The 20,346-nt window shown below is 41.7% G+C and overlaps 1 protein-coding gene and 1 pseudogene across 1 annotated transcript in view; both read right to left on the bottom strand.

Annotated features, from left to right (window-relative positions):
• Window positions 1-18,752, bottom strand: part of Sos2 (SOS Ras/Rho guanine nucleotide exchange factor 2) — a 114,971-nt gene extending 96,219 nt beyond the window's left edge. The window contains exon 1 of the mRNA XM_004649163.2: window positions 18,630-18,752. Coding sequence (XP_004649220.1) covers window positions 18,630-18,716 — 87 coding nt within the window. The 5' untranslated portion in view covers window positions 18,717-18,752. The remainder of the gene's footprint in view (window positions 1-18,629) is intronic.
• Window positions 3,437-7,391, bottom strand: LOC105943789 (annotated as a pseudogene).
• Window positions 18,753-20,346: the final 1,594 nt, after the last annotated feature.

The raw sequence follows: 20,346 nt of genomic DNA on the forward strand, positions 1-20,346 counted from the left end.
AAAGGTTTATTACAGACTCAAGGGGAAGCTCCATGATGGCAAGGAAAATGATGGCATGAGCAGACGGTGGACATCACCTACTGGCCAACATCAGATACCCAATAGCCGCAGGAGAGTGTGTCAAACAATGGCAAGGAGAACCTGGCTATAATACCCATAAGCCTGCCCCCAACAATACAATGCCTCCAGGAGGTATTAATTCTCAAGTCGCCATCAGCTAGGAACCTAATGCTCAGAACACCTAAATTTATGGGGGACACCTGAATGAAACCACCACATTCTGCCTCTGGCCCCCATAAACTGATAACCATCCATAATGTAAAATGCAATGCCTTCACTCAAACTTTAAAAGTCTCCACGGTTTTTATCAATCCTACTGATGTTCAAACATCCCCATAATTCAAGGTCTTTGAACTGAGCCACATACCAAAAAGAAATCCCCCCCCCAAAGACAAACATAATGGCACAGAATAAACACTCATACTTCAAAAGATGGCATTGGACAAAGCAAAGAGATATTCAACGAATACAAAATTTAAAACAACCAGGACAAACACGAAGCTCTGTAGCTCCAAGTCCAACAACTCTAGTCAGTGACAAATCTCCAAGTCTGATAATTCTAATGAGCAACAAGTCTCTGGAGTTCCAATTCCACCCTTTCAATTAGGCTACTCACAGTTCTGGAAAACTCCATCTGGGTCCAGTAGCTTTCCCTAGCAGCCATCTCGTGGCCCCAGCATCTCCACTGGGTCTCCACTGCAACCCACACTCCATCCGCACAGCATCATTGGGTTTCCATGCAGGCATCCAGCAAACCTGCTACACACTGCCCATGGCCATTTCCAAAACACAAGCCTGTGTTGCAAATTCAATGACCCTCTCTTTCTTGCATTTCTTATATTCCATACTACCAGATGGGGTGCCAGTTTGTTAATCCAGGGGGAATAAAGCAGACTTTGAAGAAGAGGACACTCCTTTAACATTCAGGCTCTTTCAAAAGACTGCATTGTTTCTGTTGTCCCAATTCAGATCATCTGGCCCAATCTCAAAGTTTGTAATCTCTCATACAATTACAGCTGAATATGCAAAAGTTTTGGCCCAAAGACTTCCATTCTTTTTTCTGTGCCATATCCATTTGCTCACACCAGTCCCTTTCTACTCAATGCAACGCTGCACAAGTTCTCAGGACATGGGCATAACAGCAAGCCTCCCACACAAACTGCTTCTAGCCCAGTCCGGGCAAAGCTCTTTCTCACTCTCATAAGCCAAATCTCACAGTCCATAGTTCTTACTGCATTTGGGTTTTTCAACACTGACCAGAATAGTCCATCAAGCTATACTTACAACACTGCAAGCGTCTCTTAGGCAAACATTTCAAATAGTTCACATTCCTTTTGAAAATCAGCTCCAAGAGGCCAAAGCTAGAGAGTCAGGTGTCCAGCAGCAAATGACCCCACTTCTGATACCAACTTTACTGTTGCAGTTAGGGTCACATTGCTGGCAGAAATCACCTGACCAAGACCAGCTTGTGTGAAAAAAGTTTTGTTTTGGCTTACAGACTCAGGGGGAAGCTCTATGATGGCAGGGGGAATGATGGCATGAGCAGAAGGTGGGGACATCACCTACTGGCCAACATCAGGTACACAACAGCCACAGGAGAGTGTGCCAAACACTGGCAAAGGGAAACTGGCTAGAATACCCATATGCCTTCCCCCAATAATACACTGCCTCCAGGTGGCATTAATTCCCAAATCGCCATCAGCTGGGAACCTAGCATTCAGGACACCTAAATTTATTGGGGACAACTGAATCAAACCATCACAGTTCCAGAAAAGCTAGATAATTTAAAACAAATAACTTCAAAGATCACAAATTATTTTCCAAGTCAAGTGGTCTCTGCCTTAAGTAAAATTGAAGGAAAACCTAAATGAGTAGCTGCCTATTAAAAGTATTTTTTAAAATATTTGAGGGCTGGAGAGATGGCTTAGCAGTTAAGTGCTTGCCTGTGAAGCCTAAGGACCCCAGTTCGAGGCTTGATTCCCCAGGACCCACATAAGCCAGATGCACAAGGTGGCACATGCATCTGGAGTTTGTTTGCAGTGGCTGGAGGCCCTGACATGCCCATTCTCTCTCTATCCCTTTGTCTGTTGCTCTCAAATAAATAAATAAAACAATTTTTTAAATATATTTATTTGAGGGAAAGAGGCAGGTAGAAAGAGAGAGAGAGAAAGAATGGACACAACAGGGCCTCTAGCCATTGCAAAATAATTCCAGACGCAAATACCACCTTGGCTTTATATGGATATTGGGGAATTGAACCTGGGTCCTCTGGATTTGCTGGCACTAAGCCATCTCTCCAGCCCCTAAAAATAATATCTGATAATAGATTAACTACAGAATTTAAAAGGATTATATAATTCAGTATATGGTTTGAAAGAAGTTTAAAAAGGGGGGTTGGTTGCTTTTAAAATCTACTTATGTTAACAAGGGTTCTTGGAGCTTATATCTATTTTTAAAAAGACGTTGTCTCATTCCAGTAAACAACTAATGTTCATAGATGAGACAAAGTAATTTTAAAAACGGCTGGGAAGATGGCTCAGTGGGTAAAAGGACTTGCTATATAAGTATGACACTCTGAGTTCATATCCTTAGAACCCATGTAAAGCTGGACACTATAATCCCAGAATTCTTATGGTGAGATGGTAGGTAGACACAGAAGAATTCATGGCAGTTCACAGGACAGCTAGCCTAGCATACATAAGCAGCAGTGAACGCCTCAAACAAGATGGAAAGTGAGGAGCAATACTCAAGGTTGCTCTAGGACCTCCACAAGCATGTTGTAATACATCCAAATGTGCACTCACACAAGAACATGCACACACATACAACTCAAACAACTGTATATGCATAGATGTTACTGAAAATGCATTTAATAAACCTTATGATTATCATTTTCGAAAACACAAAATATTTTTGTTTTGCCAACTATATCTCAATTCAACTCTAAAGAAAAAGGAGATTTTTGTTCATTAGTTCGTTTTTGGAGACAGTATCTTGCTATGTATCCCTGGTTGGCTAGGTACTTGCTGTGTAGCCCAGATTGGCCTCAAACTCATAGCAATACTCCTGCCTCAGAATCCTCAGTGCTAAGATTACAAGTGTATTTTAGCATGCACATTCAAAACAAAGATTTAAAGCCTCATTGTCATAGGCAAAACAAATTCAGCATAAAACTGTTATAAAGTATAAGAAGGAACCAAAGACTTTTAAATCTACAAATTATGCTAGATTATAATTATATAGAAAAAGGAATAAAAAGGTCACAGAGAAAAGATCAAAGCAAAACTTATGTTGACTCATTTTGTCATATGCATTTTTAAAAGATGGTGGATATCTAATTATTGTTTTTCTTTATTTCTAATGATGAGCAAGTCACCTAAAACTGAAGCTTCTGGAAGAACTACTTGTCTTTACTTGCCTCATATCTCTCCTCAAAATTAGCTTGGTCTGTCTAGCCTCATGCTTCAGAGCTGGTTTCTTAAGAAATTTTTGTTGACAGCCGTTTTGCCCAAGGGGATATCCACAGAGTATCTTGTGGACATGAGGTGATTACAGTTACAAATGTTCACCAAAGACTTGATTTGGGACCTCTCAGTGATTTTCTTTTTTTCCATGGCAGCTGTCACTTTGCATGGATATTGGTCAATTCCAGCTTCCAGAGCACAGCTGTAGGGACAGTCTGAGGTACTTTATCAATGTTCTTTGTCATGACAGAGTAGTGTCTAGCCAAGACCAGCACCACTTTCTCAGCTTTATGAACTTGCCAATTTTGACAGCAAGCAGCAGGGACATAGCAGAAAGGATGGAAGGGTACTTTAGCTTGATATCAAATTACTTTAATATTTATATTCTACTCGATACAATTAAAGTCATACTTTTGCTTCAAAACCATCAACAATGTTTGTAACACATACAAAATTTTATCTTCTAAAACTACTTAAAGTTAGGATGAAAAATTTTAGATGTCAACAAAAAAAGTATAAATTCTCAAAATTCTTTTGAAAATAATAGCAAAAAAAAAAAAAAGTTTAGCAAGGAGAATCATGAGGCCTGAGTAGTGATTAGATGTGAGGCTAGTGTAAGAGACAAGAGAAAGATGATACCTAGGTTTCTGATTTGGGAACTGGTGTAACATTTGTACTGAAGATGTAGGTTCATGAGACAAAATAGTAAGGTTGGGTTAGGTTATGTTGTGATTACCTATAAACATGTATGTATGACTATCTAGAAAAGTGGGGGAGGTATACTAATTTTAGATAGGCTGCAGGGAAAGTCCTCTCTAAGAAGATGATATCTAACTATAAACATTTAAAGGAGATATGCCATGTGATGATCTGAGAAAGTTCCAGGAGGAAGATTTAGCAAGTTCTAAGTCCTGACACCAGCACATGCCCATTTGTTATAAAAAAGACACTACTGGGGAAAGCAGCAGACTGTAGAAGGTCTTTTATTCCGAGGACTTTTATTCTGAGAAGCACTGACAGTTTTGATCAAAAGAGTGACATGATCTCATTTATTTCTATAGTGTTAAGAAAAGACTAAATGGGGGCTGGAGAGATGGCTTAGCAGTTAACGCACTTGCCTGTGAAGCCTATGGACTCAGGTTCAATTCTTTAGCACACAGGTAAGCCAGATACACAAAGTGGAATATGCATCTGGAGTTCAATTGTAGTAGCTAGAGACCCTGGTGTGCCCATATTCATTCTTTCTCTCTTCTTTCTCTCAAATAAATTTTTTAAAATTAAATTTAAAAAGACTGAATGTGGCAAAAATAGGAGAGGTTGTTTAAGAGGCTATTTCTTTTTTAATATCATTTATTTATTTATTTTTACTTAGGTTGAGGTCTCATATCCCCCTCTCCCCTGACTCTCCCCACTGTGGGTTACTTAGGGCCTCTGTCAATCTAGGGTTGGGGCTGTGTTTAGAGGCTATTTCAATATCCATGGAGTTGATGGTGATGATTTGCTTCCAGGTGCAAGAAGAGGAAAAAAGTATGAAATGATAACTGGATAGTTATAGTATAAAATAGGGCTAAAAGGGTTTGCTGACAGAGCAGATGTGTGGCATAAGGGGGAAAAACACAGGATTCGAGAATATTTCAAGATTTTAGTTTGAGCAACTAAAAGGAGGGAAATGCATTTATAACATGGGAATCATTATACAAGGTGCCAGTTCTGGAGAAGAGGAACTCAGTATCAGTTGAGCTTCTTATAACAAATCTATATGCAAATATCACAAAATAATTTTAAAGTTTAGGATAGTATTCTGGGATGGAAAAATAAATTTGGGACTAAGTACATATAACTTGTACAAAGCCCTGGTTCAATCCACCACACAAAACCAAAAAAAAAAAGAGAGAGACAGAGAGAGAGAAGAATAGGAAAAATGAAAAAGAGAAAAGCAAGAAGGAAGAAAGGGCTGAATAATTTCGAAATCAGAAGAAAAAAACAAATAATTTGGAAATTAAGAAGCAAGGCAGCTGAACAGGACCTCCAGCACAGGAAATGCATAAAGAAACAGATGGCTTAAAAGCTCTGGGGAGGTCAAAATGATATGATTAAGAAGAACGAATCAAAATGATATGATTAAGAAGAACAAATCAAGACAGAAAATCCAGAAAGAGCATCTAAAGAGAGAAAACCAGGAGCATTTCAAGTTCTGGAAGACAAGTAAGAAAAGGATTTTTTTGATGTGTGTGGGGAGAGTGCTGGGGACATGGCTCAGCAGGTAGGAGTGTTTGTCCTGCAAGCATGAGGGCTTGAGATGGTCTAATTTCCCAGCACTCACGTAAACAGCTAGGCATGTCTATGCATACCTGTAACCTCAGGGGAACAGAGACAAGAAAATCACAAGGGCTCACTGGTCAGCCAATCTAACTAAAACCAGTAGTTCTGGGTTCAATAAAAGACACTCTCAAGAAAACACTTACTTGGGTGAGCTATTGAGGAGAATACCCGATGTTCTCCTCTGGCCTCTGCATGCATGCACAAGGGGATGTGTGTGCATCCATCTGCACTACATAAACACACTACACCACATATATGGCATATACATGCACACAAAGTATTTTTAAGGAGAAGGAAGGGTTCAACTGTCAAATGCAACTAATTCTTAATTGAGAAAGAACAACAAAGTGTTTCAGAAGAGGTCAAGTTTACCAAATGCCTCAATAAGATTAGAGATTTTCAAAGCCTGAACTACATGGCAACAGACAGAGCAATAAATAAATAATGAAAGACTGAAAAAGAAGGGAGGGAGGGGGGAGAGAAAGAGAGAGAAAGACAAAGCAAGTAGGTATGAAGACAAGAGCTAGAGAGAAAAATAATAAGTATAGAAAACTACTTAGAAGAGCTAGAACTAGTGTTTATCTCTTGATGCTATTTTCACAGTATTGCTTCACTATTACACATTAAAATGTGGTGTCTGGCCGGGTGTGGGCCTTTAATCCCAGCACTCGGTACACAGGTAGGAGGATCGCCATGAGTTCAAAACCACTCTGAGACTACATAGTGAATTCCAGGTCAGATTAGGCTAGCGCAAGACCCTACCTTGAAAAACAACAACAACAACAGAAAATGTGGTATATGTAACACTTTATACTTTCCAAAAAGCTTTCTACTATTACATGTTATTGTAAAAGAAAATAATTTAAGGTTGTTAATTTTTAACCCAAGTACATGAGATAATACTAAATGCATTAGTTTCATTAAAATTCCTTCCTGGGCCAAATACACAAGCTAAAAGAGAATACAATCAAACTTCTGTTCCCTTGTAAGAGAGACAGGCCATGGTTAATATAAAAATATAAACTTAATTTATGTCAAATGGTAACCCAGGTAATGCTTTAGATATTCAGCATAAAAAATTTTAATGGAATATTATTGCTCTACATATACCATACTAAAATTAAACTGAAAACAGAAAAAAGACACTAAATCATGGCTAACAGGGAGCGAAATGCACCAAGTTAAAATGCATTCCTAATACTCATCAGTTCTGGCTGAACCCCTTGGGTCAGTTTGGAGCATTATTAGTTTGGAAAAATTCCAGATGATTCCCTTGGGTTCTATTGTTATAGTTGGTGGTTTTAGGCAATCCAGAACAAGCCCCATATAAAAAAAAAAATCAAAGAATCTTTATTAGTTTCTGGCTTTCACCTAGAGTGATCCTTTCAAAAAGCAATTATGATTAAGTTAATTTAATTACTTTGCTACATAAATGATAACCCTACAGGACTTCTTATTATCTGGTAGAGAACTTAATGTGATCTACATATACTCTACCACACTGACCTCATCTTCACATTCTTCTGATTCTTTAAAAGGAGTCATGTATTTACCTTTCCTTTGACCTCAAATCTTTTTTCTCCCTGTCTTTTGTTAAATCCTACTAATTGTTCAAATAATTGTTTGCTAGTCTATTATCTGCCTCTTCCAGACCTCCCAGCACAGCCACTACAATGCAAGCTTTATGACAGCAGAACCCTTGCTGCACCTCAATATCAAAAATAGTGTCTGGCACATAGGTGGTATTCTGAAATATAATTCTTCAGAATTCAGTACTTCCTTAAAGAAGATTCTTTGATTTTATCATATATGAGTGACACCAATTCTATTTTTTTAAACCACCTGATACTTTTCTTATGGGCAAGATGATCCTATGTAATCTTCTCAAACTTCTAAGAAACATTGGTACAAAGCAAAAATACTAGAACCTTTCAGATTTCACAAAAGCATCTTTTTAATGTTTATTTATTTCCAAGCAGAAATAGAGAAAAGAGAGAGACAGAGAGAGAGAATGGGCACAGGAGGGCCTCCAGCTGCTGCAAACAAACTCCAAATTTATGTGCCACTATGCATCTGGTTTTTCGTGGGTACTAGGGAATCAAGTCCACGTCCTTAGGCTTTGCAGACAAGTGCCTTAACCATTAAGCCACCTCTCCAGCCCATTAATTAAGAATTTATTTATTTGCAAGTAGGGAAAGAAGAGAAAGAGACAAAAGCATTTCTTAATCAAAGCCCATACCTTCTTTTTCCCTGCCATAGGCTGCTATTAACTATCACAGACATCACTTGACTTTTAAGCAAATATCTAAGGGCAAACTACCACAGGATGAGGTCAATATTGTTAAAATATATATATTATTTACTTGCAAGGAGAGACAGAAAGAGTATGGAAACCACAGGGCCTGCTGCTACTGTAAATAAACTCCAAATGTATGTTCCACTTTATGTATCTTAACTTTATGTGAGTACTTGGGGGAATCGAACCTGGGCCTGCACTTTTTAAAGCAAGTGCTTTTAGCTGCTGAGCTACCTTCCCAGCCCAGGAAGGTCAATATTTAACCCCAATCAAATTATATGCAGGAATTCAACCAGTTCTTTCTGGCTCTCTCATATTTAAAACTACAGGGCTGAAGTGATAGCTTAGTGGTTAAGGCACTTGCCTATGCAGCCTAAGGACCCAAGTTTGATTTCCCAGTAATCACATAAAGCCAGATGCACAAGGTGGCACATACATCGAATTCATTTGCAGTGGCTAGAGGCCCTGGAGCCCATTCTCTCTCTCCCCCTTCTCTTTCTATTTCTCAAACAAATAAATAAAATGTTTTAAAAAAAACTACAAATGGTTAAGACAATATACATTTCTGTTTATACAGCTAGCCTGATAAAGAAAACCTCATAGAAAAAGCATCAACCAAAGGAAATATGAGATGAAAAACCCTAATAAAATGATTTTTAGGCATATTTCCTATATGAAGAATATTGATTTATCATAGCATACAATCAAACATCACATTCACAGGGTGCCAAAGATAATTTAAAGCCAAATAAACTGCAGTTGCAAATATATCCCTTTTTTTTTCATGTGAGTAATATGATAGCTTCAATGTTCCTGGGGAGTAGTAGGAAGGCATTTATGTTCCTGGCTCTTTTAGGGAAGATACATAATTCAAGAGTAATGTTAACAATCCATATATTATCCATTAGTAGTATCACTTCATTCTACTATATAGCTCTGTATGTTTTTAAATGCTCTAGATGAAGTCTTATCTTTAAAGGTAAAGAAGTAATGGTGTTGATCAGTAGTATAGTACATGCATAGTATGTCCTGGGTTTAATCCTCAGTATCAGCAAAAAAATAATTTTTTTCATAAATCCATTTCCCAACCTTTGTGTTTTATATAGCTAATGCTTGTGCATTTTCTTTGAATGCATGTGTCCATATGCATATAGACGCACATGTATGGGTGTATGGGCATGTGTGTGCTTGCAGAGGCCAGAGGTTGATGTCAGGTATCTTCCTCAGTTGCTCTCTGCTGTATTTTACTGAGACAGGGTCTCTCACTTGACCCTATAGTTTGCAGATTCAGCTAGCTTAGTTAGCCATCTTGCCCTGGATCTTAGCCTCCCAAGAGAGCTGAGATTATAGGCCACTGCCACACCACTAGACATTTTTGAGGGTAATGGGGATCCCAACTCTAGTCCTCCGTGGATAAATAACCCCACTAAGCAATCTCCCCAGGTCTTCTTTCTTCCTTTTTTTTTTTTTAATTGAATATTTCCCATACCTATCATCCTTGGGTAGAGGTCATACTAATCTCTGTATTGTTTCATTTGTTTTTTTTTAATATTTTGTTCATTTTTTATTTATTTGTTTGAGAGCAATAGACACAGAGAGAAAGGCAGAGAGAGAGAGAGAACGCACCAGGGCCCCCAGCCACTTCAAACAAACTCCAGACATGTGCACCCCTTTGTGCATCTGGCTAACGTGGGTCCTGGGGAATTGAGCCTTGAACTGGGGCCCTTAGGCTTCACAGGCAAGCGCTTAACTGCTAAGCCATCTCTCCAGCCCTTCATTGTTTTTATTTCTTAACATCTTTCATTAAATTTATTCTCTTTTATTTTTTTCTATATTTTATTTATTTATTTGAGAGTGATAGAAACAGAATGTAGGCATGCCAGAGCCTCCAGACTCATGTACCAACTTTGTGCATCTGGCTTTACATAGGTACTAAAACCTGGGCCAGCAAGCTTTGTAAGTAATAACTTCAAACACTGAGTCATATCCTCAGCCCTAAATTTATTCTTAAGTATCTTATATTGTTTCAATTTTGGTATAAGTGCTGCAGAAGTGATCAAGCCCCATATTTTTTTTTCTCAGTTTTTAAATTTTATTTTTATTTATTTATTTGAGTGCGACAGACAGACAGAGGCAGATAGAGAGAGAGAATGGGCACACCAGGGTCTCCAGCCACTGCGAACGAACTCCAGATGTGTGTGCCCCCTTCTGCGTCTGGCTAACATGGGTCCTAGGGAATCAAGCCTCAAATTGGGGTCCTTCGGCTTCACAGGCAAGCACTTAACCCCTAAGCCATTCCTCCAGCCCAAGCCCTGTATTTTGAATATTGACACTGGTAACCGCTCAACACACACATACACATTCCCTCCCTCCCTCCCTCCCTCCCTCCCTCCCTCCCTCCCTCCCTCCCTCCCTCTCTCTCTCTCTTTCTCTCTTCCATTCTTCATTAAAAAAAAAAAGAGCCAAAACATGAAAATAATCAAAAGACAATGGTGGGCATTTTATAGTACAGTACTCATCTTAAACTTTGTTTTGTTTTTTCATTTTTGAGGTAGAGTCTCACTATAGCCCAGGCTGACCTGGAATTCACTATGTAGTCTCAGGGTGGCCTTGAACTCACGGTAATCCTCCTACACTTTGCCTACCAAATGCTGGAATTAAAGGACTACGTTGCCACGCCTTGCTCTGCTTAAACTTTTGGTTACTTTCTATTAACTACACTACTTAACAAGTCAATAAGATAAATTTATAGAATTGTTTGGTCAGTATGGAAATAATTTCTAGCCAATGGAAAAAATAACCCAAAACTTATTCTTTATGTTCATGTAGAAAATTTACTAATTTCACTCAAGACAGAAATTGCTGAAGACACTAGGAAATGGAAATACATCCATGTTCTTGGACTGGAAAAATCAATATTGTGAAAATGTCAATCTTATTGAAAGCAATCTACACATTTAAAGCAATCTCCATCAAAATTCCAATGGCCTTCTTCAGAGAAATAGAAAATAATCTAAAAAAAATCATTTGGAAGCACAAAAAATCTACAATATCCAAAACAACTTGAGCAATAAAAATAAGGCTGGTGGGGCTGGAGGGATGGCTTAGCCATTAAGGCATTTGCCTGCAAAGCCAAAGGACCCAGGTTTGATTCCTCAGGACCCACGTTAGCCAGATGCACAAGGGGGCACACGTGTTTGGAGTTCATTTGCAGTGGCTGGAGGCCCTGGCACACCTATTCTTTCTCTCTCTCTCTCTCTCTCTCTCTCTCTCTTCCTTTCTCTGTCAAATAAGTAAATAAATAAAAATAAAATATTTTTTTTAAAAAATAAGGCTAGTGGTTTCACCATACCTGATTTTAACCTACACTACAGAGCCAGGGTATCAAACAGCATGGTACCGGCACAAAACAGACATGTAGATCAATGGAACAGGATAGAAGACCCAGATGTAAGTCCTGGTAGCTACAGCCACCTGATCTCCAACAAAAATGCCAAAAATACTCATTGAAAAAAAGAAAGCCTCTTCAACAAATGGTGCTGGGAAAACTGGATATCTATACATAGAAAGATGAAAATAGATCCTTATCTCTCTCCATGCACAAGAATTAAGTCCAAATGAATCAAAGACCTTAATATCAGACCAGAAACTCTGAAACTGCTACAGGAAAAAGTAAAGGAAACCCTTCAACATATTGGCATAGGCAATAACTTTCTGAATGTAACCCCAGTTGCTCAGGAAATAAAACCACTAATCAACCACTGGGACCTCATGAAATTACAAAGCTGTACAGCAAAGGACACTGTGAATAGAGCAAAGAAGTAACCTATAGAATGGGAGAAAATCTTTGCCAGCTATGCATCTGACAGAGGATTAATATCCAGGATGCACAAAGAATTCAAAAAACTAAATAATAAATCAAACAACCCAATTAAAAATGGGCTATGGAACTAAATACAGAGCTCTCAAAAGAAGAAATACAGATGGCCTATAAACATCTAAAAAAATGTTCTACATTCTTAGCCATCAGGAAATTCAAATTAAAACTACTCTGAGATTCTAACTTATTCCTGTCAGAATGGCTATCATTAAAAAATCAAACCATAATAAATGCTGGTGAAGATACAGAAAAGGAGGAACCCTTCTATACTGTCAGTGGGAATGTAATCTGGAACAACCATTGTAGAAATCAATGTGGAGGTTCCAGAGACAGCTAAAAATAGATTTACATAGGACAAAGCTATACCACTCCTAGCTATATATCCTAACAACTCATCTCACTGCCTTAGAGATACTTGCACATCCATGTTTATTGCCACTCTATTCACAATAGCTAAGAAATGGAAACAGTCTAGATACCCTTAAACTGATGAGTGAATAATGAAGATATAGTACTTTTATACAATGGATTCTATTCAGCAGTAAAGCAAAATGAAATTTTCAGGGAAATGGATGGACCTGGAAAGGATTATGCTTAGTGAGGTAACCCAAGCCCAGAAAGCCAAGCACCACATATTCTCTCTCATATGTGGAGCCTAGCTACAGATTTTTGGACTTGTATGTGAGTTGGAATAAAACTTGGTATCAGAAGACAGTAAGCTAGAAAGGGACTACAAGGGAGGAAGGAGACTTAAGGGAGTGGTATTGATATATATGTGAGCAGATGAAGAGATTATTGGGGGTGGAAAGGTCTAAGTGAGATCAGGGAAGTGACTGAGTAAAGGAGGGGTGAGGGAAGGGTTAATCAAAATCTAAGACAGTATGAATAAGTCATATGGAAGCCTACTTTTTTGGACAATGGTGTACCCAGAAGCCAGATTGTTACCAGAAATTTTCAGTGCCAGGGATGGGATACAATCTAGTGAGTTGTTGGCCAGGGAGAAAACATTACAGGCTATTGCCAAGGCTCTTGGTTTCCCACCAGCAATAGATTGTAAGACCCGATTACTGAAGACTCCACATGGTTGGGCTGCAAAGTCACTGAGAAATCTTACTGGAGCAGAGCTGAAAACTTCCTCCATGTAGACAAGCTGACAGAAAGCTAGAAAACGCTACATTGCATGCAGCTCCATGGGACAGAGAGAAGCCATCAGTGGAAATAAATAACAGTGGACACTGCAAGCCTTAAGTTGGACCACAATGGATGCAATAGTGGTATGTCTGTTATGGGGGGAAAACAACTGCCCTCTTAATTGGACTGGAGGCCCACTCCATAGGAGGGTCTACATGCTTGATAACAAAAACCTATGACAAGGGGAATTCATAAGCCCTAGGGATGTAATCTCTGAGTAAATATTATGCTCACAAAACTGCCCAGTAAGCACTTCCCTTAATGTTCATGCCCACATATTAATGCTACTCTCACTTTTGGTTAGAGAAGCTTCTCTTTTCAGATGGTGGTGACATCTCAGATGACTCAAAAGGCACCATAGTGATGAGAAGAAGTGACAGAGGACTGCTCAGCACTGAATCATCTCTATCACACCTTCCATGGCTTAGGATCTGTTGTGGAAGAGGTAGCAGAAAGAATGTAAGAGCCAAAGGAAGGGTAGGACTCCTTACAATGCACTCTTCCAGACACAAAATAGCCTGGCTATCCATGACCTTATAGTACCTGTCACTATCTAAAGAAGACCCTCATAATAGGAGGAAAAGATGACATCAAAATAAAAGAGAGACTGAGAAGGGGAGGGGATGTGATGGAAAGTGGAGTTGTGAAGAGGAAAGTGGGAGGGAGAGGGAATTATTATGGTTTATTGTCTACAATTGTGGAAGTTGTTAATAAAAAAAAGAAAATTCACTAATTCTACATCTAACCCAACAATCTTAATCTTTATTAAGGGTCCTATAAATATTCAAATATACACATCAATGGCTTTAACATCTTGTTAGATACTTTTTTAAATAATAATGAGGAGTAGATCAATTGGTATCTAGCTTGCTTGAAGCCATGTGTTGGATCTTTAGCACCACATAAACCCAGGCATGGTGACACATACCTATAATCTCAGCACTAGGGGTGGAAGCAAGGCTAGAAGTTCAAGCTCATGACCAGCTACACAGCATGTTTGAGACCAACCTAGATTACAGGAGACCTTGATTCAGGGGGCTAAAAAATTGAAATAACTGATATGTGCTAGTGACATTTTATATAATAATTATAATTTTTACCTTTCTGAAAAGTTTCACTGATTTCAGCAAGACTACTAAGTGTACTCACCTGTCAGACCCAAATAAATTAACTATGTTTCTTTTACACACATGCACAAGCGCACACACACACACACACACACACACACACACACACACCTCTTATAGAAATCTGAGGTGAGCCGGGCATGGTGGTGCACACCTTTAATCCCAACACTTGGGAGGGAGACAGAAGGAGGAGGATCATTGAAAGTTCAAGGCCACCCTGAGACTACATAGTACTTCCAGGTCAACCTGAGCTAGAGTCAGACCCAACCTCAAAAAAAAATACAAAGTAAGGGCTGGAGAGATGGCTTAGCAGTTAAGGCGCTTGCCTGTGAAGCCTAAGGACCCCAGTATGACTCTCCAGGACCCATGTAAGCCAGATGCACAAGGGGGCACATGCATCTGGAGTTTGTTTGCAGTGGCTGGAGGCCCTGGAATGACCATTCTCTCTCTCTCTCTCTCTGTCTCTCTCTCTCTCCCTGCACCCCCCCACCTCTTTCTCTCTCAAATAAATAAATAAATAAATAAAACATTAAAAAAAACAGCCAGGCGTGGTGACGCACGCCTTTAATCCCAGCACTCGGGAGGCAGAGGAAGGAGGATCGCCATGAGTTCGAGGCCACCCTGAGACTACATAGTGAATTCCAGGTCAGCCTGGGCCACAGTGAGACCCTACCTCAAAAAATCAAAAAAAAAAGTAAGAAATCTGAGGTCAAAATGTTCATTTACACAAACCGAAGCTTTTAACTCTTAGAATTTTTGGCCTAAGTCGTAAGTATCTTTAGAACATAGGCTTTACTTTTGTAAGTTAATCTTTGTATTATTTGCACAGTACCAAGTACTTAAATTGTATTCAACAAATATTAAAATGAATGCTCATAGCTTGAATATATCATACTGCATAAAATATGAATGACTTCCACCAAAATTTTTCCAAAACTATAAAAAAGGTTTTCCATCCCAGTGCCAGGTTGAAACACCTTCCTATGAGTTGTTGGTCAGGGAGGCTAAGAGGTCCCTAATAAAATACAGGCTATTGCCACTGCAGAGCTACCCACCAAAACTAGATAGCAAGTCCCTATTGCTGAAGAAACCACATCTTCAGGTGTAGGATATAGAGAAATGAAGTTGGAACTGAGCTGGAAGCTTCCTCCCTGCTAGATAACTTTTATAGTAATGGAAGTTGCTATACAGGGTGCTGTGTGAAGAATATCATGAGCAGTTTACCCAGCTGTGGCCCCTGTGTGTGCCACAACTGATCTGCCAGGCAAGATGTGTCCACTGGTGCAATAGCGGCATGATTGTATTGGGGGTAACCAACCCTTTCTGATTGAATCTGAGACCCACTCCACAGGAAGGAATGCATACATGGTTCTGCAAACCTGGTCAAAAGTCCATGGCTGAGTAGGTCACAGACCCTGATGGAGAAGCTACTACTGTTGCTTTGTTCAATGAACATAATGTCAAACTCCCTTCTAAATATTTATATTTATACCCACAGATTAGTGCTACTCTCAGCATAAATCAGAGAAGCTTCTTTTTGTAGTTGGTGGCAGCTAATGAAGACTCCTAACTCAAATGAGAATAAGTGACTGTTGAGTGCTCAGTGTAGGACATTTATATCACCCTCTCCATGGCTCAGGGAACACTGTGTAAAGGGGACTGAAAGAATGCAAAAGCCAGAGGGTAAGGAGGAGTGCTATGGAATGCTGTCTTCCAGACATGACATGGCCTTTGCATTTGTGAATTCACAGCAGCTGTGGTTACTTGCACAAGTCCTGCACAAGAGTGGGCCTATCATGGTCGGTAAAGGGGGCACTTTATTCATGTTTATTTTGCACAGAAAGCAGAAGGGATTGAATCTGAATCACTGGTATAGAAAGCCCATATTCAGAAGCATGACAGCTAGCCCTGGACCAATGCACATGAGGCTCTTGACCTCCATGAAGAGCTATTGGCCGTTAATAATTGCTTATGGAGGGGAACTCATTTGCTTCACTGGTGTAGACAGATAAGTTGCCCATGAGCCAGTAAATAACCCACACATATGCTTATGCAGACAGCTATAGTAAATTCAGTGAGTTACAAAAAAAAAGACATGGAAGTAGAAGGAGGGTCTAGATGAGTTCAGCAAGAGTGGAAAGGGATAAGAGGGAGTAATGGAGGTGAACGTGATCAAAATATGTAATTTATATGCATGAAATTGTCAATCAATAAAAAAAAGTTCTCAGCCAGGCACGGTGGCACACTTCTTTAATCCCAGCACTTGGAAAGCAGAGGTAAGAGGATCACTGTGAGTTCAAGGCCATCTTGAGACTACATAGTGAATTCCAGGTCAGCCTGAGCTACAGTGAAACCCTACTTCAAAAAAAAAAAAAAAAAAAAAAGCAATAAAGTATATAACATGACTGTGGAATACAGTAACATTATCTACAACACACCTGGGAAACAAGTGTAACATAAATGCAAAGTAGTAGGGCCAAAGCAATGAATTAGGAATACATGTTGGTCCTGGTTTTGTTTCTAATCTAACTTGACAAATATGTATTTGTATATGAAGTATTATTATAGTCAAAGCCACCTATACTCACATACTATTTTGCTATCAAATGTACTAATGAATTGCATCACACAATATAGGGTTAGCTAAGGTCACCCACCTGTTTGTGTGGTAGGAGGGCTAATTACCATCTAAGTATTTCCTCCTCTTTCTAAGACAGAGTTCCTTATCACCACTCAACACACGTTCCATTTCTGCTGTCTCTCCTTACACAACTGGGCTGCACATGTTAGGTCCACTTATTATTTGGGTATCTGGTATATCATCAAAATGATAGTCATTTCTACCAAGTTCTTTATAAAGATGTGGATTTGGGGCTAGAGATATGACTTAGCGGTTAAGGCGCTTGCCTAAAAGCCAAAGGACTTCAGGTTGATTTCCCAGGACCCACTTAAGCCAGATGCACAAAGTGGTACAAGAGTCTGGAGTTCGTCTGCAGTGGCTAGAGGCCCTGGTGTACGCGCCCATTCTCTCTCTCTCCTTCTTTGTCTCAAGTAAATAAATTAATAAATAATGTTTTAAGATGTGGATTTGCTGTGTGCCCCAAGGCAAGCACTACCTCCTTATAAGAATTATGACAAAGGAAATTTTGGCATTCTGAAAGTATGACGAAAACGTTTTTACCTTTAAAATACAGTACTTCTTTCCATTCTTAGAAATTTAATACATGATGAATTATTTTCTCAACTGTAGTCTTTTAAGCAAATGGTCTTTTGTTATTTAAATTTTTATTAATGTTTATTTTGCACAGAAGGCAGAAGTTTGAATCACTGGTCAAGAAAGGCCATGTTCAGGAGCATGACAGCTAGCCCTGAACCAAGTACAGTCTTTAATGTTGTCTGATTTACAAAAGGATTTATCACTTTTTAATTGTCTAAATTCACAGAGGAAGACTGATACCTGTACAGGGTAGATGCACACCTCCAGGAATAGTCCAAAGACTGATCTGCATGAGTGCTCCTTATCTGTTAAAAGTGATTCGAAGTTCTAATCACAGTGAAGAAAACGTCTAAAGTTAATGAAAGCAATGCCTTGCATTCAGGTAAGAATTCTGCAAGAAGTGGGGAGGCACTTTAGATTTACCTCGAGAACTGTAAAATGAATATTATGACTCATGACATTTCACACATGTGAAATACATCCATATTAAAAAAAAAAAAAAAAAAACAACTCTGCCTCATACGCGAATGCACAACTTTGTCAAGCAAATCGCCTGGGGTGTACATCCCCCCCCCTCCGCGCCCAAGAATGTAATTAAACGTAATTACTGTGTCTGAAAACGCGTTTTTGTTTTAGAATCTGTCTAAACACCAGCTGGACTTTCTCTTGCCCGAATCCAGCCTGAGGACAACAAATTGGTCAACGGCGGAAGTTGCCTGACGAAATGACTGCAACATGAAATCCAGTTTTATGATCATAACAAAACCTTTCTTCCGGGACCAGGCCAAAAAGAAAGAGCGAGGGGGTGGGGGAGAGAGAGCGACAGAGGAGGAGGGAGGAAAAAGAAAGTTGAGAAAACGTTCTTCAGGATGCAACAGGCAATAATGAACGCCCCCCCCCCCGCGCCCGTCGGTGGCCAGCCAGAGCTCTGCCCCCCGGACCCCGAGCCCGGAGGACCCCAGCAGCTTCCCCGTTAGAACTCGGGCGACCTCCCGGCCCAGGCGACCCAAGCCCCCGGCCCTGCGCGGCGCCTCCCTCGGCCCCGTCGTCCGCCCGGGGCCCCAGCACTGACCTTCCGCAGAGCAGAGACCAACAGTCCCCGCCATTTCGGGCTGTTTTCCTCGCTGAAGAACTCGTAGGGCTGCGGCGCCTGCTGCATGGCCCCGGCGGCAGCGCCTCCGCATCGGGGGCGGCCCGCGGGCTGCTCCGGGCCGGGCCGGGCCGGGTCGGTGACCTGACAGGCAGGGCACGGGGACCGCCTCGCCTCGCCTCGCCTCGCCTCGCCGGCGGCCGCCGCCTCCCGCCCGGGCCGCGGAGACGGCCGAAGCGCTCGGGGGCGGCGCCGACCGGCGGGCGGGCGGGCGGGGGTAGCGGCGGAGGCTTTCCTCGGAGGAGCGCGGCGGACCTGGCCGCTCGTGCTGCGCCCTCGGAGGAAGCGCGGCGGCTGCGCCGTCAGTCAGCCCGGGCCGGCTGCCCCGCTCTCCCCGCGGCTCCTTTGTCTGAAGAGCGCTGCCCGGCCCACGGGGGCCGCTTGGCCAGACTCCCGTTACGGCCGTGGCGGGCGCACAGCGTCGGCTGCTCCGCGTCTCCTCATCGCCTCATCCCCGCCCTCAGCGCAGGCAGCGCCGCCCGCCCCTGCCCGGCCTGGCCCGGCCCGGCCCGCCCGAGTCACCTCCGCAGGGCCCCGGGGACCGGCCGGGAGCGCGCACACGCCCGGAGAGCGAGCCTTCGCCCTCCCGCGAGCCGCCGCGAGGCCGCCGCTGAGCTCCGGGGCCCTGCAGTCCCGGGGTCGGCCCGCCCCCTCGGCCCGGGCGCTCCAGATCCCCGGAGTCGCCGGAGAAGACAGGCACGGAGCATGCGCGCCGCCGAGCGGGCCGAGGCGCCGGCCGGGCGCGGGGGGTGCGGGGGACCCGGGGACCCGGAGGCGAGCGCGCCTCTCCTGGGAACTGAGCGCGCCGAGGGTGCGTGGCATGGGGGCTGATCCGCACATGCTCCCCAGTGGTCTCCTTGGGTTTCCCTCTGTCTTCCCCTCCCGATCCCGTAAACCTCGAGCCACAGGACCGCATCGTAGGACGTGCAGAGATGAGGGCATTGGAGCCGCCGCGGTATTTAACTTACTTGTGCCCTACATAGCTCCTTCGTAGACGTGGGAGATAACTGTTCCTTAAAAGCCATGTCGTGGGATTGGAAGAGCTCTTAGCACACAACTGTAGGGCCAGAAGATGACTTCAATGTAAAACTTGAACTTAAAGGTCCTCTACTTAAATGGGCCCCTGAGTAATTATGAAACTTTGCAATGACATTATTTTGTTCATCATATCCTTCAAATCCTTGTAGGTCCTAAGTTCTCCCAAACCTGGATCCGGGGGGCATCCATACCCATTAACATCCACAAATGATTCTCTGACCGGAAGAGACTTATATTCCGGAAACTTTCATTGGCACAGATTTTATCCCACTAAAGATGCTGAGCTAATTGCATTGCACAGGTTGTAAAGCAAACAGTCGCTCGCTGTCCCCTGCCACCAGCAATGAAAGGAAGAGCAAAGCTTGTGCCACAATTTCTGCCCCAGAATCACTAGCTAAACAATTATAACAATTATTCTTCCCCTAACATGCTCTGTTGCCTTCGTAAAATGAGAATGGAAGAATTGGAGATTTTAAGAGCTCATTTTTTTTAATCCAAATATTCGCTGAGTCAAAAGGGGTCTGTACCAATTGAAAACAAGAAGGGATTCAGTGGAGGGAGACTTGGGAGGGGCAAAGGGGAGAGTTCATGGAAGGGAATT

The sequence above is a fragment of the Jaculus jaculus genome, chromosome 7, assembly GCF_020740685.1.
Source record: "Jaculus jaculus isolate mJacJac1 chromosome 7, mJacJac1.mat.Y.cur, whole genome shotgun sequence".
In the NCBI taxonomy this organism is placed as follows: domain Eukaryota; kingdom Metazoa; phylum Chordata; class Mammalia; order Rodentia; family Dipodidae; genus Jaculus; species Jaculus jaculus.